The following is a 21149-nucleotide window of genomic DNA, read 5'->3' as shown; positions in this document are numbered from 1 at the left end:
CAGGCCTGAGTTGAATAAGATCTAATAGAACGGAAAGATAGGTTTCTCTATTTCGACGCACGCGGTGGTGTTGGCTTTTGTCACTGGCAGTTTAAAAAGCGATGGGCGAGGTTTATTATGGTATATTTGGGACGCAAACCACATTCATAGGATGCATCAGTTTCCAAGCTTGGCTCTCTTCATGTATGCCAAGTCCCGCGTAGTTATCCAACGTGTGACGCATTCCAATGCCAATTACTACCGGTGACAGTGAGTTTCTCAAACGACGTTCCCGTAACAGATCGTTTTTTTGTCACTGCGACGTTTCATCGACAATTCGTTTCACGGAAAGGTTTCCGCGTCGGTTTCGTAGACACGCCTTGCGACGCTTTGTCGAAAATGTCTTTCCGCGCGCGTCGCCTCGGTCGACGATATCTGGGTGGTACCCGAGCTTGCCGAGGCCTCGGCGGTTCCGACGATGCCTGGTGCTAGCTCGGCCATGACATTATATTAATGGCACCTGAGCAGAGCGAGGGATAACATAATATATTATAAACTTGAGTTGAGGATTAGGGCCGGTAAATTTGTTTGTGCCCTAAAGGAGCCGTCTGGGTGAACTCGATTTATTTCCGGTATGCTTCCAGCGAACGAAATTAATTCAGTAACCAATACAATCCCCTTAGTAAAAAAAAAGGTAGCTTGTCAGCGCAACGTTGTAGAAGCATGTGTCCAACGAACGAGTTTAAACTAAAAATCGAAGTGTCGACAAAACGTGTGTCCATAAAACGTGTGTCGACGAAACGTTGTCCAAAAAACGTGTTCGCATGAAGCGTGTTTCGACGAAACAATTGAGATCCGACTACTTCAGGAATTGAGATGGATTCAGCTGGCGCACGTATTCAATGACGACGGTATGTTGTTCGGCTGCTTCGTACGTGATTCTGACTGGTCCTTCCAAATGTGCAAATAAATTTTAAATAAAAAAAAAATCTAAATTGGGACCGAATGGAGCGCGTTTCTCTTTCTTTTATCTGATTACCTTTTTATTGCGCTCCTCATTGTATATGTGGCAGTCCTGTATGTCGTATCAGGGAGTTGGGTCTTACACGGTTGAACGGACTGAACATACGGTCTTAGTTTCCGCAACTTGTTTACAGATTCATAAAAGTAGGGAGTAGTTAGAAAGTAATTCATGGCAAAATATTTACATGTTACAAATTATTCTCGCCAAATTGCAAATTGACAACTACGCCATTTTTTAAAGAAGTAATTATTGACCAGTAATTCGCTACTTGTAATGGCTGAATTGAGCACCGCCATGAAGGTGTAGATTGTTCGAGAAAAAAAAAGAAGAAAAAAAAAAAAGAAGCCACAGCAGCCGACGCGAGGGCACATGCACGCACCAGGGCTGGGCAGTATCGCGATACAAATGTATCGCGATAGTATCTTAGAGATACTTTCAAATATCTCTATCTCTATATCAAGATACATTCGAAAAATGTATTTGCATCTGAGTATTAAATTACATTTAAGGTGTATCGCTTGTATTGCGATACCCTGCCATACTTAGGTATCTCGTTACATTTGCTGTCCTTTTTAAGATAAATTCAAAGTATAAAAACATTAATTGGATGCAAGTTGTTTCTTAATTTATAATATAAACCCGCCTTATAACATAATCCATCTCAATCACCAACATAAAAAAACTGTGGTTTAAAAAATTACGGGCAAGAATAACAAAAAAAGCTCCACTCACAAAGCCCTCCAGTCTTTCCAGTTTTACAAATAACTCCCTAAAAGAGTTGAGTGAAGAAAAATCACGGTCCTGTTGTACAATCTTCCTGCACAATGGGCGACTCAGAAGCGTATAATACGACAGTTTGTGTTGCGCCCTCACAACAAAACCGGGGTCATTTCGGACAGACGCCTTTTTCAAGCATGGTACGCAGTCTTTACCTTTCTGTAAAAGAGTTATTTTTCACGGGCTCAATATTTCGCGATTTAGGTCAAGCCTGAAGTTCTAGAATTATTCGAGGGCTCTAATTTTCGCGACGCTGTGGGATCTCAATATAGATTCCAATGTGTTTAGATGTTACCGGAATTGTTAGCGGGACCTATTTATCGCGAATTGTAGGCGATTGGCGAAAATTAAGTTGTTTATAGTATTCAGTTCAACGGATATCACATGTTTTTTTGTTCTTTTTTTTAGCGGCATTAACGATAAATAGAGAGTTCGAGGTAAGGGGAACAGCATAAAATTATACAAAAAAGGAGCACAAGCATAAATTACCATTCATATTCGCCACGAACTACACCGTTCCCACCTAGGACCGTTCGGAAACAAATGTATTTCTATAAGTATCTGTATCTGTATTCCGGAATACTTTTTCGCTGGTTTCGCAGAAGTATCTCAGAGATTTCCCGTTACACAAAACACAAATCTATCTCAGTATTTGTATTTTGGGCGTTAAAATACACGTATTTCAGTATTTGCACTACCGAATACTTTTTAGAGTGTCTCTGCCCAGCCCTGCTGGGAACCCTTGGCATGGGACCAAACACGACTCGGTGAAAAAGAACAATTCGATACCTGCGTCCCCACCAGCCAATTAATGGCCCGGGCGAACGTCTGAAGGCCCGTGAAGGCAACAACTAAGCTGCCGCAGAGACACAACACACACCGAGCCCTTTGTTCGAGCATCTTCGCGCCCACCATCCTCAAGGCTGCGGTCGGTAGCATCACCAGTGCAGCAACTCGTGAGAAGGTCTCTCATGACTAAACCTGACATTTGAATTCATATAACGTGCGCTTTTCAACGCTTATTTATTAAGTCGTTTTATAAATACGACGTTTCACCTACATCAATCAATCCGGAATCCCGAGTTCCTTTTTTTTTTTAAATTCTTACCGTCACAACCGCATAGCGCCCTTCTCCTTCAGTAATGCGCACGTGCACTGAGTAGTCTTCCCCTGCTTGTTAATCAGCGCGATACCTCGTGTTTATCATACATCACTTTAAGATCTACCGGGTACGATAAAGAAAGTAATACCTAATTTATTTGTTTTACCCGCTTAAGAAAACTTCGAATCGCAGAAAGCTGTGGATGCAACGTCCGCGGCGAATACAGAATGCGGAAGTTTGAAGACATACCGTCATCTTGATCAAACGATAAAACAGTAAACCGATTTTTTTGCATGTGCCGACGCCCACCTGGGATGAATATCTGTCAAACCAGTTAATGGCATCGTGGACGGCTGTGGCACAAGAAATACAAAATTGTCTTTCTCGCGCCAAGATTTTTGTCTTTTTTTTTTTTTTTAACAGATGTAGATTTTCAGACGGCCAAGATGCAATATCTCGTTTGACAAATTTTAGGCTGAGGAGGGACGTCGGCGAATGGAAACACGTCATTTGTCTGTTTCATCTCTTGATCATGGGAATGTCATGTTCTCAAACATTTGGTGTGTATCCTAACCATTAGCGTCGAATTCGATCAAAGTTCGAGCTTTTCGTTGCACATTTTTTTTTTTTGTAGATGAGAGGGCACAAAAGGGCATCACTATTTCAGTCGGACCTTGTTGATTTCGCGGACGTACAAAGCGAAACATATGTTCCGCCCCCGTATTTGGCGCTCTACACTGCTGCTTCCCCTAAGCGCGTTAGTACTTCCTGAGCCATTCTCCGCCAATGAGGAGCTCGCACTGAAAATAAAAACGAAGGCGCAACGTTTGCTTCGCGATTTGGTCCCTCTCCTTCTAAAAAGTTCTCATAAAAAATGTAGATTGATCACCTTGTTTACATCGTGATCCTTGATAAGAGAAAGAGCTCTTTCTGTGAATAACCTCGTAGAGTAGTGGCCCCCTTGGTCTCGAACAGGCGTTGTGTCATTCCAAAAGTCCAGTCCCAGCTCGGTATCATTATCAACCACCTGAAATAAAAACAGTTAACCAAAGCCAAACCAAAGTGCCAAACCAATCTGCATTGTAAAAAGGGGTTTGGGAGTTCGCTTTTCTGCTGAACATGGAGGCAGCTAATTGCTACGAACACTGCAGGTGTCCTAGCGAATGGCGAAGCAAAAAATAAGACTAAAGCAAAGTTATGCGAAGCACGCAGGACCAATGAACATTACATTAAACGTTCTCATTTTCCCTGTGCATATTGGCGTTTGCAGGTTTAATCCACGACAAAACTAGATTCGCGCATTCTTCTTTTATACAGTCTGATTTGTAGCATGAGGGGGGGGGAGGGGGGGTTGGGTTTGGATTTAGCTATTTTCGCTGTTTCATCCTGCTGCCCAATGGGTTATGTACCGCGTGGCTCAAGGGTTTCCCGTTCTGTTCCCGTATTGCAAATTCGACATTGTGTAAGGCTTCTTGCGTGCCTGTCCGCCAGCTGCCCAGTGATGAATCGCTAAGAACCGCGGGAGAGAAGATGATACCAAGGGAGATCCTTGTGACGATAAATCACCATCTACGATTCTGTGAAGCAGGCACTCTGAACAGGAGGATAAGGTACCGGGATATACCGCATAAAGAAGCTAGTCCCTAAAGACGTGCTCACGGTGTTCAATGGTTCTTCGAAAGACCTAATGCCTGCATTCAAGAAGGCCAGAAGAGAACCAGTGCATCTGCGCCGACGAGCAGAAAGCGAAATGTAAATGTGTTGGCTCCCCATGAGGATTGTGAGCAGACCGAGAAATATCGATCGATAAATGGATGGATGAATGAGTCCGGCTGAGCCCTTTGGATCGGGCGGTAGCTCGCACCACCTAGCCATTTTGTTTTACCATTTAAGCTTAGAATATTTAAACGTGAAAACTATATTCACTCCGCACTCACAAGAAAGTGAACAGCTCTCGAGCAGCGCTCCCGTACCTTTCACTGCATTGCCACACAAAGTAGTCCTCGGGTATGGTAGTGACACCTCCTACGGCCGCGCTGTGGCGCAGCTCCCGGCCACTCAGTGGAGCTTCCAGCCAACTATCTGCCAGTGCCACATCGTAACCATAGATGGTGTCGTACCTCACCGGACAGGCCACAATACACCGAGCGGGTACCCAGTCCTGCCGTGTCAAATCGTACTCTTAAAGACCGACGACCAGTTCGCGCTTTCCGCTTTTCCCTGGGTTCCTCCTCTCCCCCTTCTACCCTGTCCACCATTGCCTGTTTCCTCCTCCCCCACGGTAAGGAGGATCTTCTGCCTTGCAGAATCTCGAATCTGGTCGTCGGCCTTTAACGTCGTCGTTCACAGGGATCCTATCGTTCGTCGGAACTGGCTGCCTCCGTGTCTTACAAGAAAATGTACTGACGAACTCTTCTCTTAAGAGTGCACAGGCGTGCTCAGGAAATAATGTATCTTTTCAAACAGATGTTGCGGAACATTTACTCTGGCACCTTTTTTTTATATTTGTAACGGTTTATCAGACTGCCGCCACCGATAAAGCACAGCGATGTTGCACGTTGACACTAGCCCGAGGACGCAGCATTATGCAGAATGTGTTTACCTAAGCTCAAAGTTGGTCACACCTAACGTTACAAGAAGTAAATCAGTTGCCTGCAGCTTCCAAAAAGGCCTGGTGCATTAACGTGGCGCATCCGCTCGATCGGTGAGCCTCCAATGACATCGGCCCGCTTTACGGACAGAAGCACCGGATCCGGTAGAGCGTTGGGTGCACATTGCCTGCGGTGGGAAGTGATTTTATCCTGGCTTTTACGATTAACAACGTTTGCGCAAATGATCGACCAAGAAGAGCGCCGTTCGGAAACTGCCCTTGTCCGTTGCCCGTGGAGTTGTATCATATATGTGCGAGTGTATGCACGAACATTCCGAAACAAACTTCAAAAAGACACTGACTACACCCCAATTTTTTTTTCCTTTGCCGGGTGGTTTGGTATGGTTGTCAGAAGACTACCCAATGAAAATTTCGCTACAGCATAACGTATATTACAAGTGAGGTAAAAGAAGAAAAAAGAAAACGCAACCGCTCCAAACCAAAGCCGAAACTGGACTGGGGAGTAAAAAGAAATAAAGAGGAGGAGAGAGTTGCTAGAAGTCAGGTGGCTACACCCCACCGCCTTAACTTTCTTTTTTTTCCTTCGTTTTTTTCGGAAGGGCGAAGCAAACGCAACACGCGCACGTTGTACGAAAAACGCAAAACGCAAGCACTTAGTGCTTGACGTTTGCGCTTTTTTCGAACTCCTACCAATTCGTGTTCGTAAAACGAGCGATGTCTTCAGCCAGGAGAAGGGGCGACGACTCGGCGATGTCTTCGTGCTAATCGGCTGGGTGGTCGAGCTTGTCGTACGGAATAAATCCTAATTGTTTTGATTGGTGAAATATTTCTCTTTCGAAGCTAGACAAATTTGCCGGGACCGCGAACAGCAGTTCTGAACTAGAGGTTCCACGCCCTTAGTCCTCCGCTATCGCCTAGTGGGATTTGTGCAGCCGCCCAGCCCGCAGCTCCCGCGATACGACGCCATGTTGAGAATTACGCAGAGAATGCACACAGAGCTGCCCGTTCTCCAAGTTACGTTTTTTTTTTTTGTTTTTTTTTTTTTTAGTTTACTCATTTGCATTTTTTTTAGAAGCCAAAACAAAATCATTTCCTATTTTTTTTATTTTCTTTTTAATTGAGTCTGCGACTTCGATGACCTTCGACTTTGATTATATTTAGTGTGTATATTTGGTGAGAACGGCACGGAACCACGGAGAAGAGAGTGAGCGCGAGTTAAACCGGCCAGTTCTCGATCGACCGATATTTAGGCGAAAAAAAAAAAAAAAAAAAAAAAAAACGAACTTTGAGCCGTGTGTTCTGGGTAGTTCTGCTCTCATGTGTCATATACAAATAAAAACGTTTGCGAGCAAAAATAATTCCCTGTCAGTGACCTCTTAAGAACCTGCACATAGGTATATATATACAGTCTTTTCTTAATATTTTAAACCTTTCAGATTTTTTTCAAGAAAGCCATGAAAGCTACACTAATGCGATAATAGCAGGTGAGTTATACGGCCTACAGGACCTAGTATAGGGCGATAGTCGCCACAATTAGTCGGCTAATTATGTAAAATATTTAATTAGTGTAAATAGACATATACTAGTTCCAATTAGAAACTTGCTGAGCATCATCGAAAACCACTAAATCGAATATTATTAGAAGAATATGATGACGAGTCAGCATTTTACGGCGTTCGGTAAAAACGCTTCACTTGGACAAGTTTCTAGATTTCGGTTTCTTATCGGAGCGCACCTTCGCGCCCGCGGTCCTGCTCCCCGGTGGTCGCGGCGTGAAGCCACCCCTCGCCTCCCTCGAAGAATGCAGGGAAAATGGTCGCAGGTGTGACAAGCGCGTCTCAGCCACTTGGGAGCAGGACCGCGGGCGCGGTGATGCGCTCCGATAAGAAACCGAAATCTAGAAACGCGTCCAAATCTAGCGTTTTTACAGAACGCCGTAAAATGCTGCCCCGGCAGTATGTCTTTCTAGAAAGAGTTAATTTAGTGGTTTGCGATGATGCTCAACAAGTTTCTAATTGGAACGATATGTCTGGTTGCAATAATTAAAAAGTTAATTGACATATTTTACTTAATTAGCCTACTGATAGTGGCAACTATCTCCCTATACTATGGCCCCCTGGCCGAATAACTCACCTGCACAAACCGCAGACATTTCGAACGGGTACCGCTCGAAATGTCGTAATAAACTTCGTATTAGTAACTCCGCCAGTACGCATCTTTGAACTCTCTCTCCCTCTCTCTCTCTCTCTATATATATATATATATATATATATATATATATATCGTAATGAGCGGTCCCCGCTCAAAACGTCGTAATAAATTATATATGTCTGTGTGTATGTGTGCATGTCCTTGAAGGGTCACTGACCGTGTATTTATGCTCGCAAAGGTTTTTATGTAAGGACTGCGTGAAAAACAAATTCTGCATAATTTATTGTTCAATATGTCGGATTGAAATTATATTGTTCTCACCCTGACGCTGTTGCGCTATTAATATTTTTTTTTGACAGTGCCAAGGTACAACAAATTTTAAAAGGGCAACGTCCCAAAACATTTTCTTTTTTTTTAGGTTTGGACAGGAGACATGTGTAAAGTAATAAAATCGTCGTCTTTTTTTTTTTTTTAAACAAGCTGTTTAGTGCAATATTTTCGTCGCTTGACACATTTCGAGTTACAAACAATTTTAATATTGTGGCGCGTCAACCATTAATAACAATATGTTTCGGGATTGCTTCTACCGACACAGAAGCTCCCAAAGTGTATCTTTGAAGCGCCTGAATCGCAGACGTACGTAAAATATATTCTTTCCCCGATAAAAAGAATCTCGCAATATTTAGGCCGTAGAACTCGATTGAAGTAAGAAGTGGTTCTGAAACGCGATTTTATATTTCCACATACTCCTCAAATAGACGCAGCAAATAAAAACACATCGCGATACTAAAAATAAGTTTCGCGACCAAAGTATATTACATACAATATATCATTTCTTGCAAAATTGTATTTTGTGACATACGGGCTCTATTGAGGCACTTTGAAAATAACGTTTTCGTTTAAGTTTAGCGTCGCTTTAATATAGGAATAGCAAATGGTGTAAAGCTAGTCCTGGTCCCACACGTTGTGTTTTGACTTTGAGACGTTTATCCCATATTTTTCAATCAGTTTTTCGTTCTTGTCTTTTTTACATTTATTGTAAGGCAGGTTTTGCATCAAGTTCTAGTGAGTGTGCTCACCATAGAAAATTTGTGGCTGTAATAGTCTTCACCACCGTTGTAGTAGCCATAGAAAGAATCAAATCCCCGGTAAGTCGGCGTGTAACTTTCCTTGTAATAACCTATGCCCCACTGCAAAGCAAGAAGAAAAATAAATTAAGGCTCCAATCCAAGCTGTGAAGGTGGTTAGACAGCGAAGCTGTGGTATCACCTGCAACGATTCCCCACTGCACTACAGGGTGAAACAAGGAGACGCCGGGCTCCTTAAATCGACCAGAAAATTCGGTTTCTTAACCTATCGTGCTACAACTTTGTGCAGCGTTGCCCACAGATGGTGCATTGTTTCTCTAAAATTTGCAAACACCGAACTTACCTGGGGAAAAAGTAAAGAAAGAAAAAGGCTTAGCTCCTATGGAAACGCAGCGACGCCACCGGTCTGCAAACAACACGGCGTCGTTTCGCACGGGAGACAAGAGATGGCGCAACAAACGCCGCCAACGAACGAGCATATATACGGCGCCGAAAGCAGGCCTTTTTAGCAGACGATCTTTTCGACTCAAAAGCGGCGCGCGTTCCGCAGGCGGCGACAGTCGCAGAAACAAAAAAGACAGGCGCGGTAACAGCAAGGAACTGCAGTTCCTTGTCTGCTAAAGGGCCGCCTCTCGGCGTCGTCTGCTCGTTCGTTGGCGGCAGTTGGCGTCGCGACCGTTTGCGCCATCTCTTGTCTCCCGTGCGAAACGGCGCCGTGTTGTTTGCAGACCGGTGGCGTCGCTGCGTTTCCATAGGAGCTAAGCCTTTTTCTTTCTTTACTTTTTCCTGAGGTAAGTTCGCTCTTTGCAAATTTTAGAGAAAAAATGCACCATCTGTGGGCAACGCTGCACAAAGTCGTAGCGCGATAGGTTAAGAAACCGAATTTTCCGGTCGATTTAAAGAGTCTGGCGTCTCCTTGTTTCACCCTGTATAGACTCTTTTGATGTTAAACGCCACTAGTCGGTGCTCCAGCCTTTAAAGCAGCTGTGCAACGATTTTAACGCTGAAAGTACTTGCATCTTCTACTTTTGACATTGTTTATAATGTAACAAAGGACAGAAAACACATCTGCTCCCTTCAAAATGTTTCGATTCCGCCACGTAATCGCAAAGCAAAAGTTAGAATATTTCCCGACGTGCAGCCGCGAGCGGCGGCCATGGGAACCACGCGGCATGACATCAGTAGGGTACGTGTAAAAATATAGGAAATTGTACAAATAGCTACTCCAGAAAAGGAAATTATTCTATAAATCTTGTCGTTCCAGCCTAAATATAAATGCACCAAAAACCTGGTATCATCCACAAAACGTTTATTATACGGTGTTTTAGTGGCGCCATCTACCTGAGGTCAACAAAACCGTCGTCTCTACCTGCTACCGCGAACAGCCGCCAGAATCCGGAGGGGAAGGGGGACAGGGCCGGACGATATAGGCCGGACCCGGATGAAACTTTCCACCTTTCACCATGTTGATCGCGCTGCGCAAGCACGTGGTATACGTGGTCGCGAGCGGGTGAGTTCTGGCTGCTCACTGGTGGCTCTGGAGAGAGAGCTTCACCGGAACCCCGCGCGTCCCCCTTTCACGTCACTGCGCACGTGACTCGGAAGATAATAAAGGAGTTGAGAGGTGACGAACACCTCAATATTTGTCCATTTTTAAAATAAAAACTAGGACATGCGGACAAAAGCGGTTTTTTGCTCTTTACTTCACAAAGGTCGAGCCAGCGACTCCCAAATTATTTAACCGTTGCACAGCTCCTTTCGCGTTCCAGGGAACTTCCGGTTTATAAAAAGAATGAACAGAAGCCTCCTTAACACCTCTACTTGAAGTGTAGATTAAACGTTTAACCACCAATTCTTCAGGCGAACGCCAAAAGAACGAAGGAGTGCGAGATCTGTTAAAATGTATTGAATATTCTTGTAAACCAACTTTCCTCCTCCAAAATGTAATATTGTACAGCCGAAGGCCCTCGTTAAATCTTCAACTTTGGTATCCCTGTAGCATTTATGCTTTCTAGCACTGATGATATAAGCAAGCTCGATAGGCTTGCAAAGACCGTGCGACCGGAAGTCGTTTGGGACGCCCAAGCGGCAGTTCATATTTCTAAACAGCAAAAGGGTCTGTACCAAACGATCGACGAAAGAAAGGTGAATGCACTGTACCAAATTTTCTTCGAAATCAAAAGACTTCGTAAGTTGCCGTTGCCGCGGCAGCTTATGCAACTGCAATCTTTACCGAGTAGCAGGGAGCGCTACGTGATTATCATCGTTCGAGAGCGCCTTATCATCTATCGCGTGTTTTTACACGTGTTTTTTTTTTTTGTTTTGTTTTGTTTCCTTATTGAAACAAACGTGGAAACCACATGACAAATGATAAGGCTTGAGCGAACGGTGACCAGGCGAGTACGATGATTTTCTGTCGACAGACACAAAAAAACCCGATCTACAAATCATATACAGCGTAGCTGTAAAACAAAACAAAACAAAACAAAAAAAAAACGAATTGTATGTTGCTATTTTTGCAATCGTTCTTAAAGCGCGCACACACACTATATAAAATTACCTTTCCGATAATGTGACTGGCGTAGCCGAGTTCCTTCAGGTACTCGGGCATTATCGTGAAATTGGGAGACAAGCCCCAAGGTTCCGCTTGATACACCATGTTATGCTGAAGCCCTGTGTGCAACGAGATCACTGGTTATGTTCCGTTATCGCTGCGCATCAGTCGGCCATCGTCAAATTTTGTATTACGGCAACGCCAACCGCCTTTTTATTCAAAAGTTAGGCTTGGGAATGAGTAACAGAACAAGACACAGCAAAGTTAGCTTTCCCAGAATCACGCAAAAAGGCACTTACGCTGGTGACAACTCTTAAATCTGAGCAGCGTTAATGCACCAGTAGTGCGACCACAGCGAGAAAAACAAATGCACCCTATGACACCGTATTAAACGCGAATTTCCGAAAGTAAAAATTTCCGTTACGAAGTTAAAGAGGCGCGTAGTAAAGGAGGGCCTTTTGGTCGTACACACGATATATTTTACACCCTTCAGGGTGTAAACCAGGGTGCTACTGGGGCATAACACAAAAAACAGATGTTACCGCAACACACTTTATATCAATGAACGCAAAGTAACTGCGCAAACAAGCTGGTGTAAATAATCATCCCCACCAGAAACCCCGAGATTGAAGTAACAAAAAAGAGAGAACAAACCCTGAATGCTGGCGCACACCCTGAAGGTAGCATCCTGGCGATCATAGCAATCATATTGCGAACGCGGCCAAAGCTATGATCCGATGCAACTAATCAGGTCAGTACGAAACCGTACCGTCATGGCGCTCGTCACCTGCCTATTTTCACCTGCTAAACCAATCACGGACAGTTTATGGTGGCCTCATTCGGCGTTATTGTTTTGTGAGCGTGTTTTGCTCAACCAGTGATAGAACACGCACAGAGACGACGAGCATCGTGACAATACATTTTTTGGAACAACTGAATTGGGTCGATCGGATCGTAGCATTGGCTGCGATCGAACCTCATGTAAAACGCAATATATTTATATTTTTTTACGAGCAACGCGTTCAAAAGCAACACGCACCAGATACACTTGCATACACACTAAAAGGATTTGCAACCTTAAGTGTCTAAGTCTTCTACAGAAAAGCTGTACATGACTCGTTGGTCAAATACCTTCGTGTCGGCAACCACATAAAACAATTTTTAAAAAAAAAACTTCAGCGATTGGAGGGAAAAGTGCACACATTCCTTGGAATCACGCATACAGTAGGCAGGACAGCATTCGTTTCGATAAGGGTCATTCCATGTCAAGCGTCCCAGACGTTGCACTCGACCACCTCCGATTTCTAAAAAAAGAAATCCATGGCTTTGCACGGCTCTTGACCTACAATGTGGTTGGGCTTGTACAGTTTTGTTTAATTAAAATATTTAAAAAATAAATTCTTAAAAAATTTAACATTTTTGGTATTTTATTAAAAAATATATAACTGCTCCCGGGACTTAAAATAACTTTCTACCGTCTGTCCTGTAGGTATATAATCTATAAAATAAATTTAAAACCGCTCAAATAAACATCTTGCAGTAAAAAAGAATCCTGAATTTGAAATAAAAGTGCGTTTTGACGCATAACAGCCGTTTATTTCACCCTGAGGTGGTCCAAAAAGAAATGCAAAATATGGTGGGTTTGAAAGAACAATCGATGTCGTTTGATTTTGAAAGTTTAATTGGAGTAATTTGTGTTTAAGGCGAGAAAAAAAATTTTGAAGTTGAACACGCCGCGCAGCAGGCCACCTGCGAAGATAGCTGACACGATTAGGTCCAAAGAAAGAACGGAGTTTGCTGCCGCTTCCCCTTGTCCGTCTTTCCCGGTGCAAGTGACGAAACGGCGGGTATCGTGCAATAGCCAACCGGCAACGGCCAGGCGGCGCCAGTAGGGTGAGAGCGCACGGTCATACCCTGTCTCGTTGTAACTTGGCAAAGGGTAAACGATAAGCCCCACATTTCGTGCCGAAGGCTTTAAAATGCGCGACATATACGAGCGCAACGCACACATATTGGAGCATGAGGCAGCGAAAAGCCTGATACTCCTCCGGAGTTCAGGCGCGCTCCCGTGATAGGCAGTCACGTTCCGATTGGCCCACCAGGGCCGTAGCTTCCGCTCTACTGGCGCGTTACGCGACACGGCTTCCTGGGATACCCAGTATTTCTTGCTTCAGACACTATGCTAAGCGGCGCCACCAGAGTAAAAGCTCACGTTTGAACAATGTAGCCGCCACTCCCAGGGTACCCAATATTTCTTGTTTCAGTCGCTAGATGGCGCCAAACCAAACAGCACTGCAGGTTGTCTATAATCGGAGGTGCCGCTAGTGAGTAGCCATAGCAGGCCCGTTGTGCCCTTTGTACCCGAGGGCGGCGCGAAACGCGATGCCTAAACGACCGGTGACATCAAGCGACGTGGACTTCTCCATGTCATGACAAAGGTCCCACGGCCACCTCCGATTCCTAAAATAAAATTAACGGCTCTTCACCGTAATGTTTGTGGTGCCTCTCTCAAATATTTTTGACAATAAACAAAGTTTATGGGGTGATGGCTGTATCGGTATTAAGGCTGGTAACACTGATGGCCCGAGCTGAGGTGGGCTCGCGGGCATTAAAAAAACAGATAAGTCTCGTTCGAGCTGCCACGTCTACGGCCTGATTCCTAAACATGGTGTCAGAAGTGTGGTGGAACGTTCGGTCCTGCTAAGCCGATATTTCCTACTCTGCCTTCAGGTGAACATTAATTCGCCCCTGCTAGCTTGAACCTTCCTGCAGAATGGAAAGCATACTACCGCCACCAGAACACCTCGTGCTGTCGGAGAATGCCGCCGAAAACTGGAAGAAATTTTGGCAACGCATCGAGCTGTATTTCAAGGCCATGCCTACCGGAAAGCCACGAACCAAGGCGCAAGAGGCAGCGCTGCTTCTACACCTGGCGGGAGCAGGAAGACTACGACGCCATCGTGCTGAAGTTCGAAGACTACTGCACTTCAAGGCGGAATGAAACGTTCAAACGCTATGTGTTCCGCTCAAGGCAACAGCAAGAGGACGAACCTTTCGAGCAATTTCTGCGAGACGTACAGCTGAAGGCGCAAACCTGCAATTTTGGTGAGCTCAAAGATTCCTTGGTGCGAGATCAGCTGGTGTGCGGTACAGCAGTTACGAAATTAAGAACGAGGCTCCTGCAGGAGGAAGACCTCACGCGTGACAAAGCGATTGAATTCTGCAAAGCGGCAGAGTTGGCAGCACACCAAAACCGAACATGGGAGAAGAAGGACGTGAAGCTCACCGCTGTGCAGAAGCATTCAAGGGAGCAGCGTAATACTGGGACCAGACAAGCTCACTGCAGTTACTGCAATATAAGCCATGAGCCGGGAAAGTGCTCAGCCTGGGGACAGACATGCGGATTATGCAAGAAAACGAACTACTTTGCTGCATGCTGCAGGCGAGAGCCAGCGATTCAAGAAGTAAAGTGTCAGCTCCGACCATTCGAAGAACACAACCAGCAGCAATCATCCGATGCATCCGACGACGACTTTCAAATCTTGTCTGTCAACATCGGCGGTGTGTGAACTGGTCGAGACGACTGGAGAATCACGGCGCATCTCGCAGGCCCTGCGGTGCATGTGAAAGTTGACACCGAAGCCCAGGCGAATTTGTTGCCCTATTCTTCCTTCCGCAAGGTTAGTAACAAAACGGCGCCAAGCCCTTGAAAGACACTCCTTGCGAACTACGGTAGAGGAGCGATCCAAGATTTCGGAACAATCACATTCCCCTGCAGGTTGGTGAAAAGAAAGAGCCTGTCACGTTTTTCGTCGTGAAGAAAAGAAAGATTGCCTTATCAGGCCTACAGGCATGTGAGCACTTTGGACTGGTGTCACGCGTTCTTTCACTATCTGCATCCGATTAACTCAAGCAGAACGTCGTGAGCGAATTTCCTTCACTTTTTAAACGACTTGGGTATACTAAAGAAGATTACGCTTTATCTCTCAAAGAGGGATCGCGACCAGTGGCTCTGCCGCCGAGAAGGGTGCCACACACTCTTCGGGCCCTTCTACGCACTAAGTACGACCGCATGGAGGCCGAGGGCATCATCACCAAATTGGGTGAGATTGGTGAGTCCTCTTAATATTCTCAAAAAAAAAAAAAAAAGCGGACGCCTCCGCGTATGCATGGACCCACGGCACGTGAATCAGAGCTTAAGGCGCGAGCACTATGAACTGCCCGTCGAGAAGAAATGGAAGCCGAACTTTTGGGTGGCAAGGTCTTTAGCAAATTAGATGCTAACTGCGCGGATTTCACCAAATTCCATTGGATGATGCAACTTCCGAAATTTCCACCTTCAGCACGCCGTTTGGCAGATATGGCTTCTTAAGACTACCATTTGGAATTTCTTCCGCCCCGGAAGTGTTTCAGAAAACTATGAGCCGTATATTCAATGAGCTTGAGGGGACGCGTGTCTACATTGATGATGTGCTGATTTTTGGTGCTTCACAGAAAGAGCACGACAAGCGCCTACGTGCAGCACTACAGGCAGCACAAACCGCAGGTCTTACACTGAACCTTGGAAAATGTCTTTTTGGGGTTGAAAGTATACGATTTTTTGGAGATTTACTCAGCAATGAAGGCATAAAATCAGACGAAAACTTGATCAAGTGCATTACAGATTGCCGGCCCCGGCATGCTAGCAAGAATTACAACGAATGTTGGGAGCCGTAAATTACTTCGGAAAGCATTTGCCTAATGTGTCAGAGAAAACACAAGCTTTGCGTAGTCTAGTCAAGCGTGAAAGCGTTTTTGAGTGAACCAGCGTCTACGACAAAAATGGAGGAACCTGTGCAAACTGCTCGCGACAGCCCCTGTACTAGCTATCTTTGACCCCTCAGAGAAAACAAAGATATCGACAGACGCATCAAGTTTTGCAGTTGGTGCAGCGCTGTTGTAGCTTCACGGCAAAGACTGGCGCCTCGTTGCTTATGCATCGCGCGTACTGGCAGACAGTGAAACGCGGTATGCTCAAATAGAAAAAGAGGCTCTGGGTATAACTTCCGGCTGCGAACTTTTCCGAGACTTTATCACGGGCTAACAAGTGGTCGTAGAGGCAGATCAGCAAACATTACCGGCATATCCCAAAAGAACCTGAGGGATATGCCTCCCAGAATACAAAATTTTTTTCTAACGCTCATGGAGTTTGATATCGTTCTGCAGTTTCTTCCCGGGAAAGAGCTGCCCCTGGACGACGCACTCTTTCGGATATGGGCCTCCAGGGACAACTGCCGCACAAGCGAACCAGAGGATGCTGCTATTCATGCGACAAGCGTCCTCACCAGACTTGTCTGTGACGCAATGGTGTCCACGATAGCGGAAGCGACGGCACAAAACTTCGACTTACGGCAAGTACTTGACGCTATTGAAAACAACCGCAGCGTCGCTGGAGCGCTGGATCCATTTGCGCCAGAACTCTTTTGCGTTAATGGAATACTAATGCGGGGATCCAAAGTAGTTATTTCGAGTTCAATGAGAAAGGAAATGCTTCAACGGTTGCACGAGGGACACCTGGGCGTGAACAAATGCAAAGCACGAGCGCGACTTTTGATGTATTGGCCTGGCATGAGCGCAGACATTTTCGATAAAATCAGCAAATGTGCATCGTGTCAGCGTTTCACATACCGACAACCTGCCGAACCACTTCTACAAAAAAACGTCCCACGTCAACCATGGGCACGTATCGGAGTAGGGCTCTGCGAGCCAGTTTGTATCGAGTGACTTCAAAATTTTTGCAGCTAAATGTGATTTTCTTCCCATTATTTCCAGCCCGAGGTTTCCAAGGTCCAACGGCCTTCCGAAAAAGGGACTCCAGGTAATGAAAAGGCTTATGAAAAAGACGAGGTATATGAACGAGGACTTCTGGGTGGGCCTACTAAACTACCGGTGTGCACCGTTGGAGGACGGTCGGGCTCCCTGCGAACTGCTGACGGGAAAGAGACTCCATGGACGACTTCCAGATTTCGGGGTACTTCCGGCTCCTCAAGTACGTAAGCAGAGTCAGAACTTTAGGACCGCGAGTCATCTAGAGGCCCTACAAAAGGGCAACGCTGTGAGGATCCTCGACGACCAATGCTGGAGCATGAAGGCACAGGTCGAAGGATGTGATGCTCGTCATTCCTATCGAGTTAGCACGGACGACGGAAGGTCACTTCGGAGAAACCAACAGCATCTTCTAAAGACCTCAGAAGGATTACAGCCCGGACGAAGGAACGGTGAGATAGACAGCAGAAGTGAGCAGTACAGTATGCAACTTTCAACCCAGACGTCCGCTCAGGTCATTCCAAAGGTACCGCAGCGTACCAACCAGAACGTCTCGCCAACGGAATTGGATACCTCGTGTGACGAACGTCGACATAGAGCTGACGTCCCGAGTCCCTGGCTTCGCCGAAGCACGAGGATCAAGAGTAAACCGGCCCGGTTAGGCTATGAGCCTATGACTAAGATTGCGGACAACTTGTTTGAGTGTTTGTTTTGTGTGACTTTTGTTGTTTTATTTTACGAGAGAAGGAAAGATGTATCGGTATTAAGGCTGGCAACACTGTTGGCCCGAGCCGAGCTAGGCTCGCGGGCATTAAAAAAAGAGATCAGTCTCGTTCCAGCTGCCACGTCTACGGCCTGATTCCTAAACAATGGCGGTTTGAACTCGTAAAAAGGGAGCGAAACTAGGAGTCATTTAATAATTGATGAGAAGTAAGATTTTTTTATGGGACACTGGAATATTTTACCTAAAAACCATACGGTATTTGAATTGCTATGTGATAAGGATCATAAAATTTGGTAAGCTCGAAGCAATAAAAAAAAAAGGAATATATGAGCATTTTAGCCTATTTTAGTTTTGCTACAAACTCTCTCTTTCCTGCAAGCGACTGTAAAAATTCTTATTGACAGACCTGTAGGTATACTATACACAAAAATCGTTTCCGTCCGTACAACTAAATATTTTGCAGAAAAAGAAACTAAATTATTGCGAAATTGCGTATTGCCTTTTAAAGAGCCGTCAATTCTGCCTTGTGGTGGCCAAAAGAAAAATACGAATCATCGTGACTTTTACAGAACAGTTTATTTACTTTTGTCCTCGAAAGTTTAATTAAAATAATTTTGTTCTAAAGAGGAAAAAAAAGACATTTTAAAGTTGAGCTGTCGCGCCGCAAGCTGGCGTCGTTTCTTGCGCCTCTTCTCTTCACAGCACGCCACTGTCGAGCCCGGCAAAGCGTGCGATGGTGTCACGATGTGCGCACGCAGCAGGTAGACAGCAGGACCTCGAGTTGTAGGGTACATCTTGGTGAGAAGAGGCTTTTTTCACTTTTGTTGCATTATGGTTTTTCCTATTTCGACCGTTTTGCGTGGCGGTGTCCTCCTGTGGTCTTCCACCGTCTTGATATCAGCGGATGCTTAGCGCTGCCGGGTCAGAGCATCCACTAGTAAGCTAGCTGTTTCTTACATACACATCGAAATCACTCTCCCTTGTCAAGGTCAGGACAGATGTAAACGTGAACACAAAAGCCCCGTGAACGGGAAATCTCAAACGACGAGGTGATGTGGTGTTAACGAATGTGCGGCGCCGTTGGAGGCTCACGCCTCGTTTGTGTTTAAATCAGCCTTGAAACAGCAAATTCTTGCGTCGCTGAATAGTTCCGCTTTTCATTGCAGTATGCGTGACGGCTATATTTCGCGGCGATATTATCGCGTTTCCCTTTTAGGAGAAGTCCATGTCGGCTGATGCCGCCCGTCGATTAGGCATCGCGTTTCGGAGTGTGAGGAGCCGCCCTCGGGTAGAAAGGGCACGACTGGCCTGCAATGGCTACGGACTGGCGGCGCCTCCGATTATTGCACGATACCCACCGTTTCTTCCCTTGCAGCCGGAAAGACGGACAAGGGGAATGGCCAGCAAACTCCGCCCTTTCTTTGGGTCTAATCGTGTCAGCTATCGTCACAGGTGGCGCGCTGTGCGGCGAAGAGGCGTTAAGAAGCGACGCCGGGTTGTGATGCGAGCTAGAGTTCAACTTCAAGAATTGTTTGCTCGCTTTAAACAAAAAAATTTTTATTAAACTTTCAGAATCAAAAGACAATCGAATTTTCTTCGAAACCAACTATATTTTGTATTTTTACTGAGACCACTTTAGAATGAAATAAACGGTTGTTTATGCGTCAAAAGCACTTTTTTTCCAATTTAAGGATATATTTTTTTTTACTTTTTACTGCAAGATATTTATTTGAGCGGGGTTAAACATTTTTTTATAGATTATATAGCTGCAAGGCAGCCGGTAAAAAGTCCTATTAAGTCCCGGAAGAAATAAGATACTTTTAATAAAATAACAAAAATGCTAAAAATTTCAGTAAAATTGTGTTTTCTAAAAAGTATTTAAATTAAACAAAACTGCACAAGTGCAACCACATTGTAAGTCGAAAGCCGTGCAAATTTAAGAAAACATTGTTGTCGGGTGTTTCATAAAAAAGCTAATTTTGCATCAATTATTGAGTGAGGCCTAGTTTCACGCTCTTTTTAAATCTTAAAACCGCGCTCACGTTATCAAAAAAATTTTCGTCAAAAATATTTCAGGGTATGGCTATGGACGTTGCGGCGAAAAACCATGAATTTTTTTTTTTTTTAGAAATTGAAGGTGGTCGAGCGCAACATCTGTGACGTTTGATATGAAATGACCCTTAAAAACAAGCACAAAAAAAAGCATCCGAACAACATAATTGATGATAACGTGCTCCTGATAACGATGTGAAGCACGTAGCGCTAACCGCATACGTTTTACCGTAAAGATTGCTGTTGCGCAAGCTGCCGCGGCGACGGCAGCTTGCGACGTGAGGATTGACATCACTAGTCTTCTATATATAAAAAGTTTTGGTACATTGCATTTACTGTTCCTTCGTCAATAATTTGGCATAGTGCAGTTGGCGATCATTGCAGGTGATACCAGAGCTCGCTGACCCACCATCTTCACAGCGTGGATTGGAGCCTCGGCATTTTTTTTAGTGTATAGCTGAGAAAATCGCAACATGAGAACACGTTTTCATATTAGGTAAATCTTGGTGCCCTCGTTTATGCACCGAGATTCGATACATCGACTTCCAAGGGAAACGCCATTGGTTGTCGTCGCCATGGTGACGAGATTATTTATGACAGCCAGTGGTATTGAGACATCACGCGCGAGAGGGCCCTGCTGCGGTGGTGACACTATAATGGCCACCAGGGTTCGAGATGTAAACGTCAACGATATCCGCTAAATTTGGCGGGAGCTCCGCCTAATTGTTGTTTATTTGCGCAACGCTTTCTCGTAATTCTGAATGCTGAACGGGCCTTAACGGAGGCGAGGTTCGGATTCGTGCACCCAACATTACTCTGTTTAAAAGCGTTGTTGACATTGTAAAGCCACGTGACGAAACGAATTCGCACCGTCAGTCACGTAGCGCTTTGACGTCACGGGACCTGACGTGGCCTGACGCGCGTCACGTTTCCACGTCAAACGTAGTCACACGAGCTAGGTTACCGCGTCGGCCGTAGTCAACGTTGCTAGATTTAGCTCAGTTACTGAGCTGCCCATAGACGCTGACTGCTCGAGCAATACAACCCCCGCCCCCCTCTGACTTCACGGCTTGACTCTCGTCGATCGACGCGCTACCGTTTTGGGGGGACGGCTAATATGGTAACTTCAGCGTATTTTATAGAACACGTATATTTCAAAGCACAGCGTCTAGGCGGAGTTCTAATGAACTTTGTGGAACACATAGTTTTGAACCGAAAATCTAGATGGCGCTTCAAACGACGGGAGGCGGACTGAGGGGAGAAGGGAGAAGGGGAGGGGGTC

The 21149-nt window shown here is 45.2% G+C and overlaps 1 protein-coding gene across 1 annotated transcript in view; it reads right to left on the bottom strand.

Annotated features, from left to right (window-relative positions):
• Positions 1-21149, bottom strand: part of LOC8041902 (arylsulfatase B-like) — a 46160-nt gene that overhangs the window by 10135 nt on the left and 14876 nt on the right. Inside the window, exons 4-6 of the mRNA XM_029970610.2 lie at positions 11293-11405; positions 8724-8834; positions 3772-3909 (exon numbers count right to left, since the gene is read on the bottom strand). Coding sequence (XP_029826470.2) covers positions 3772-3909; positions 8724-8834; positions 11293-11405 — 362 coding nt within the window. The remainder of the gene's footprint in view (positions 1-3771; positions 3910-8723; positions 8835-11292; positions 11406-21149) is intronic.

The sequence above is a fragment of the Ixodes scapularis genome, unplaced genomic scaffold (genome assembly GCF_016920785.2).
Source record: "Ixodes scapularis isolate PalLabHiFi unplaced genomic scaffold, ASM1692078v2 PGA_scaffold6__148_contigs__length_123643588, whole genome shotgun sequence".
Classification (NCBI taxonomy): domain Eukaryota; kingdom Metazoa; phylum Arthropoda; class Arachnida; order Ixodida; family Ixodidae; genus Ixodes; species Ixodes scapularis.
The sequence above is the reverse complement of the archived record's forward strand: the minus strand, read 5'-3'. Positions and strand labels throughout refer to the sequence as shown.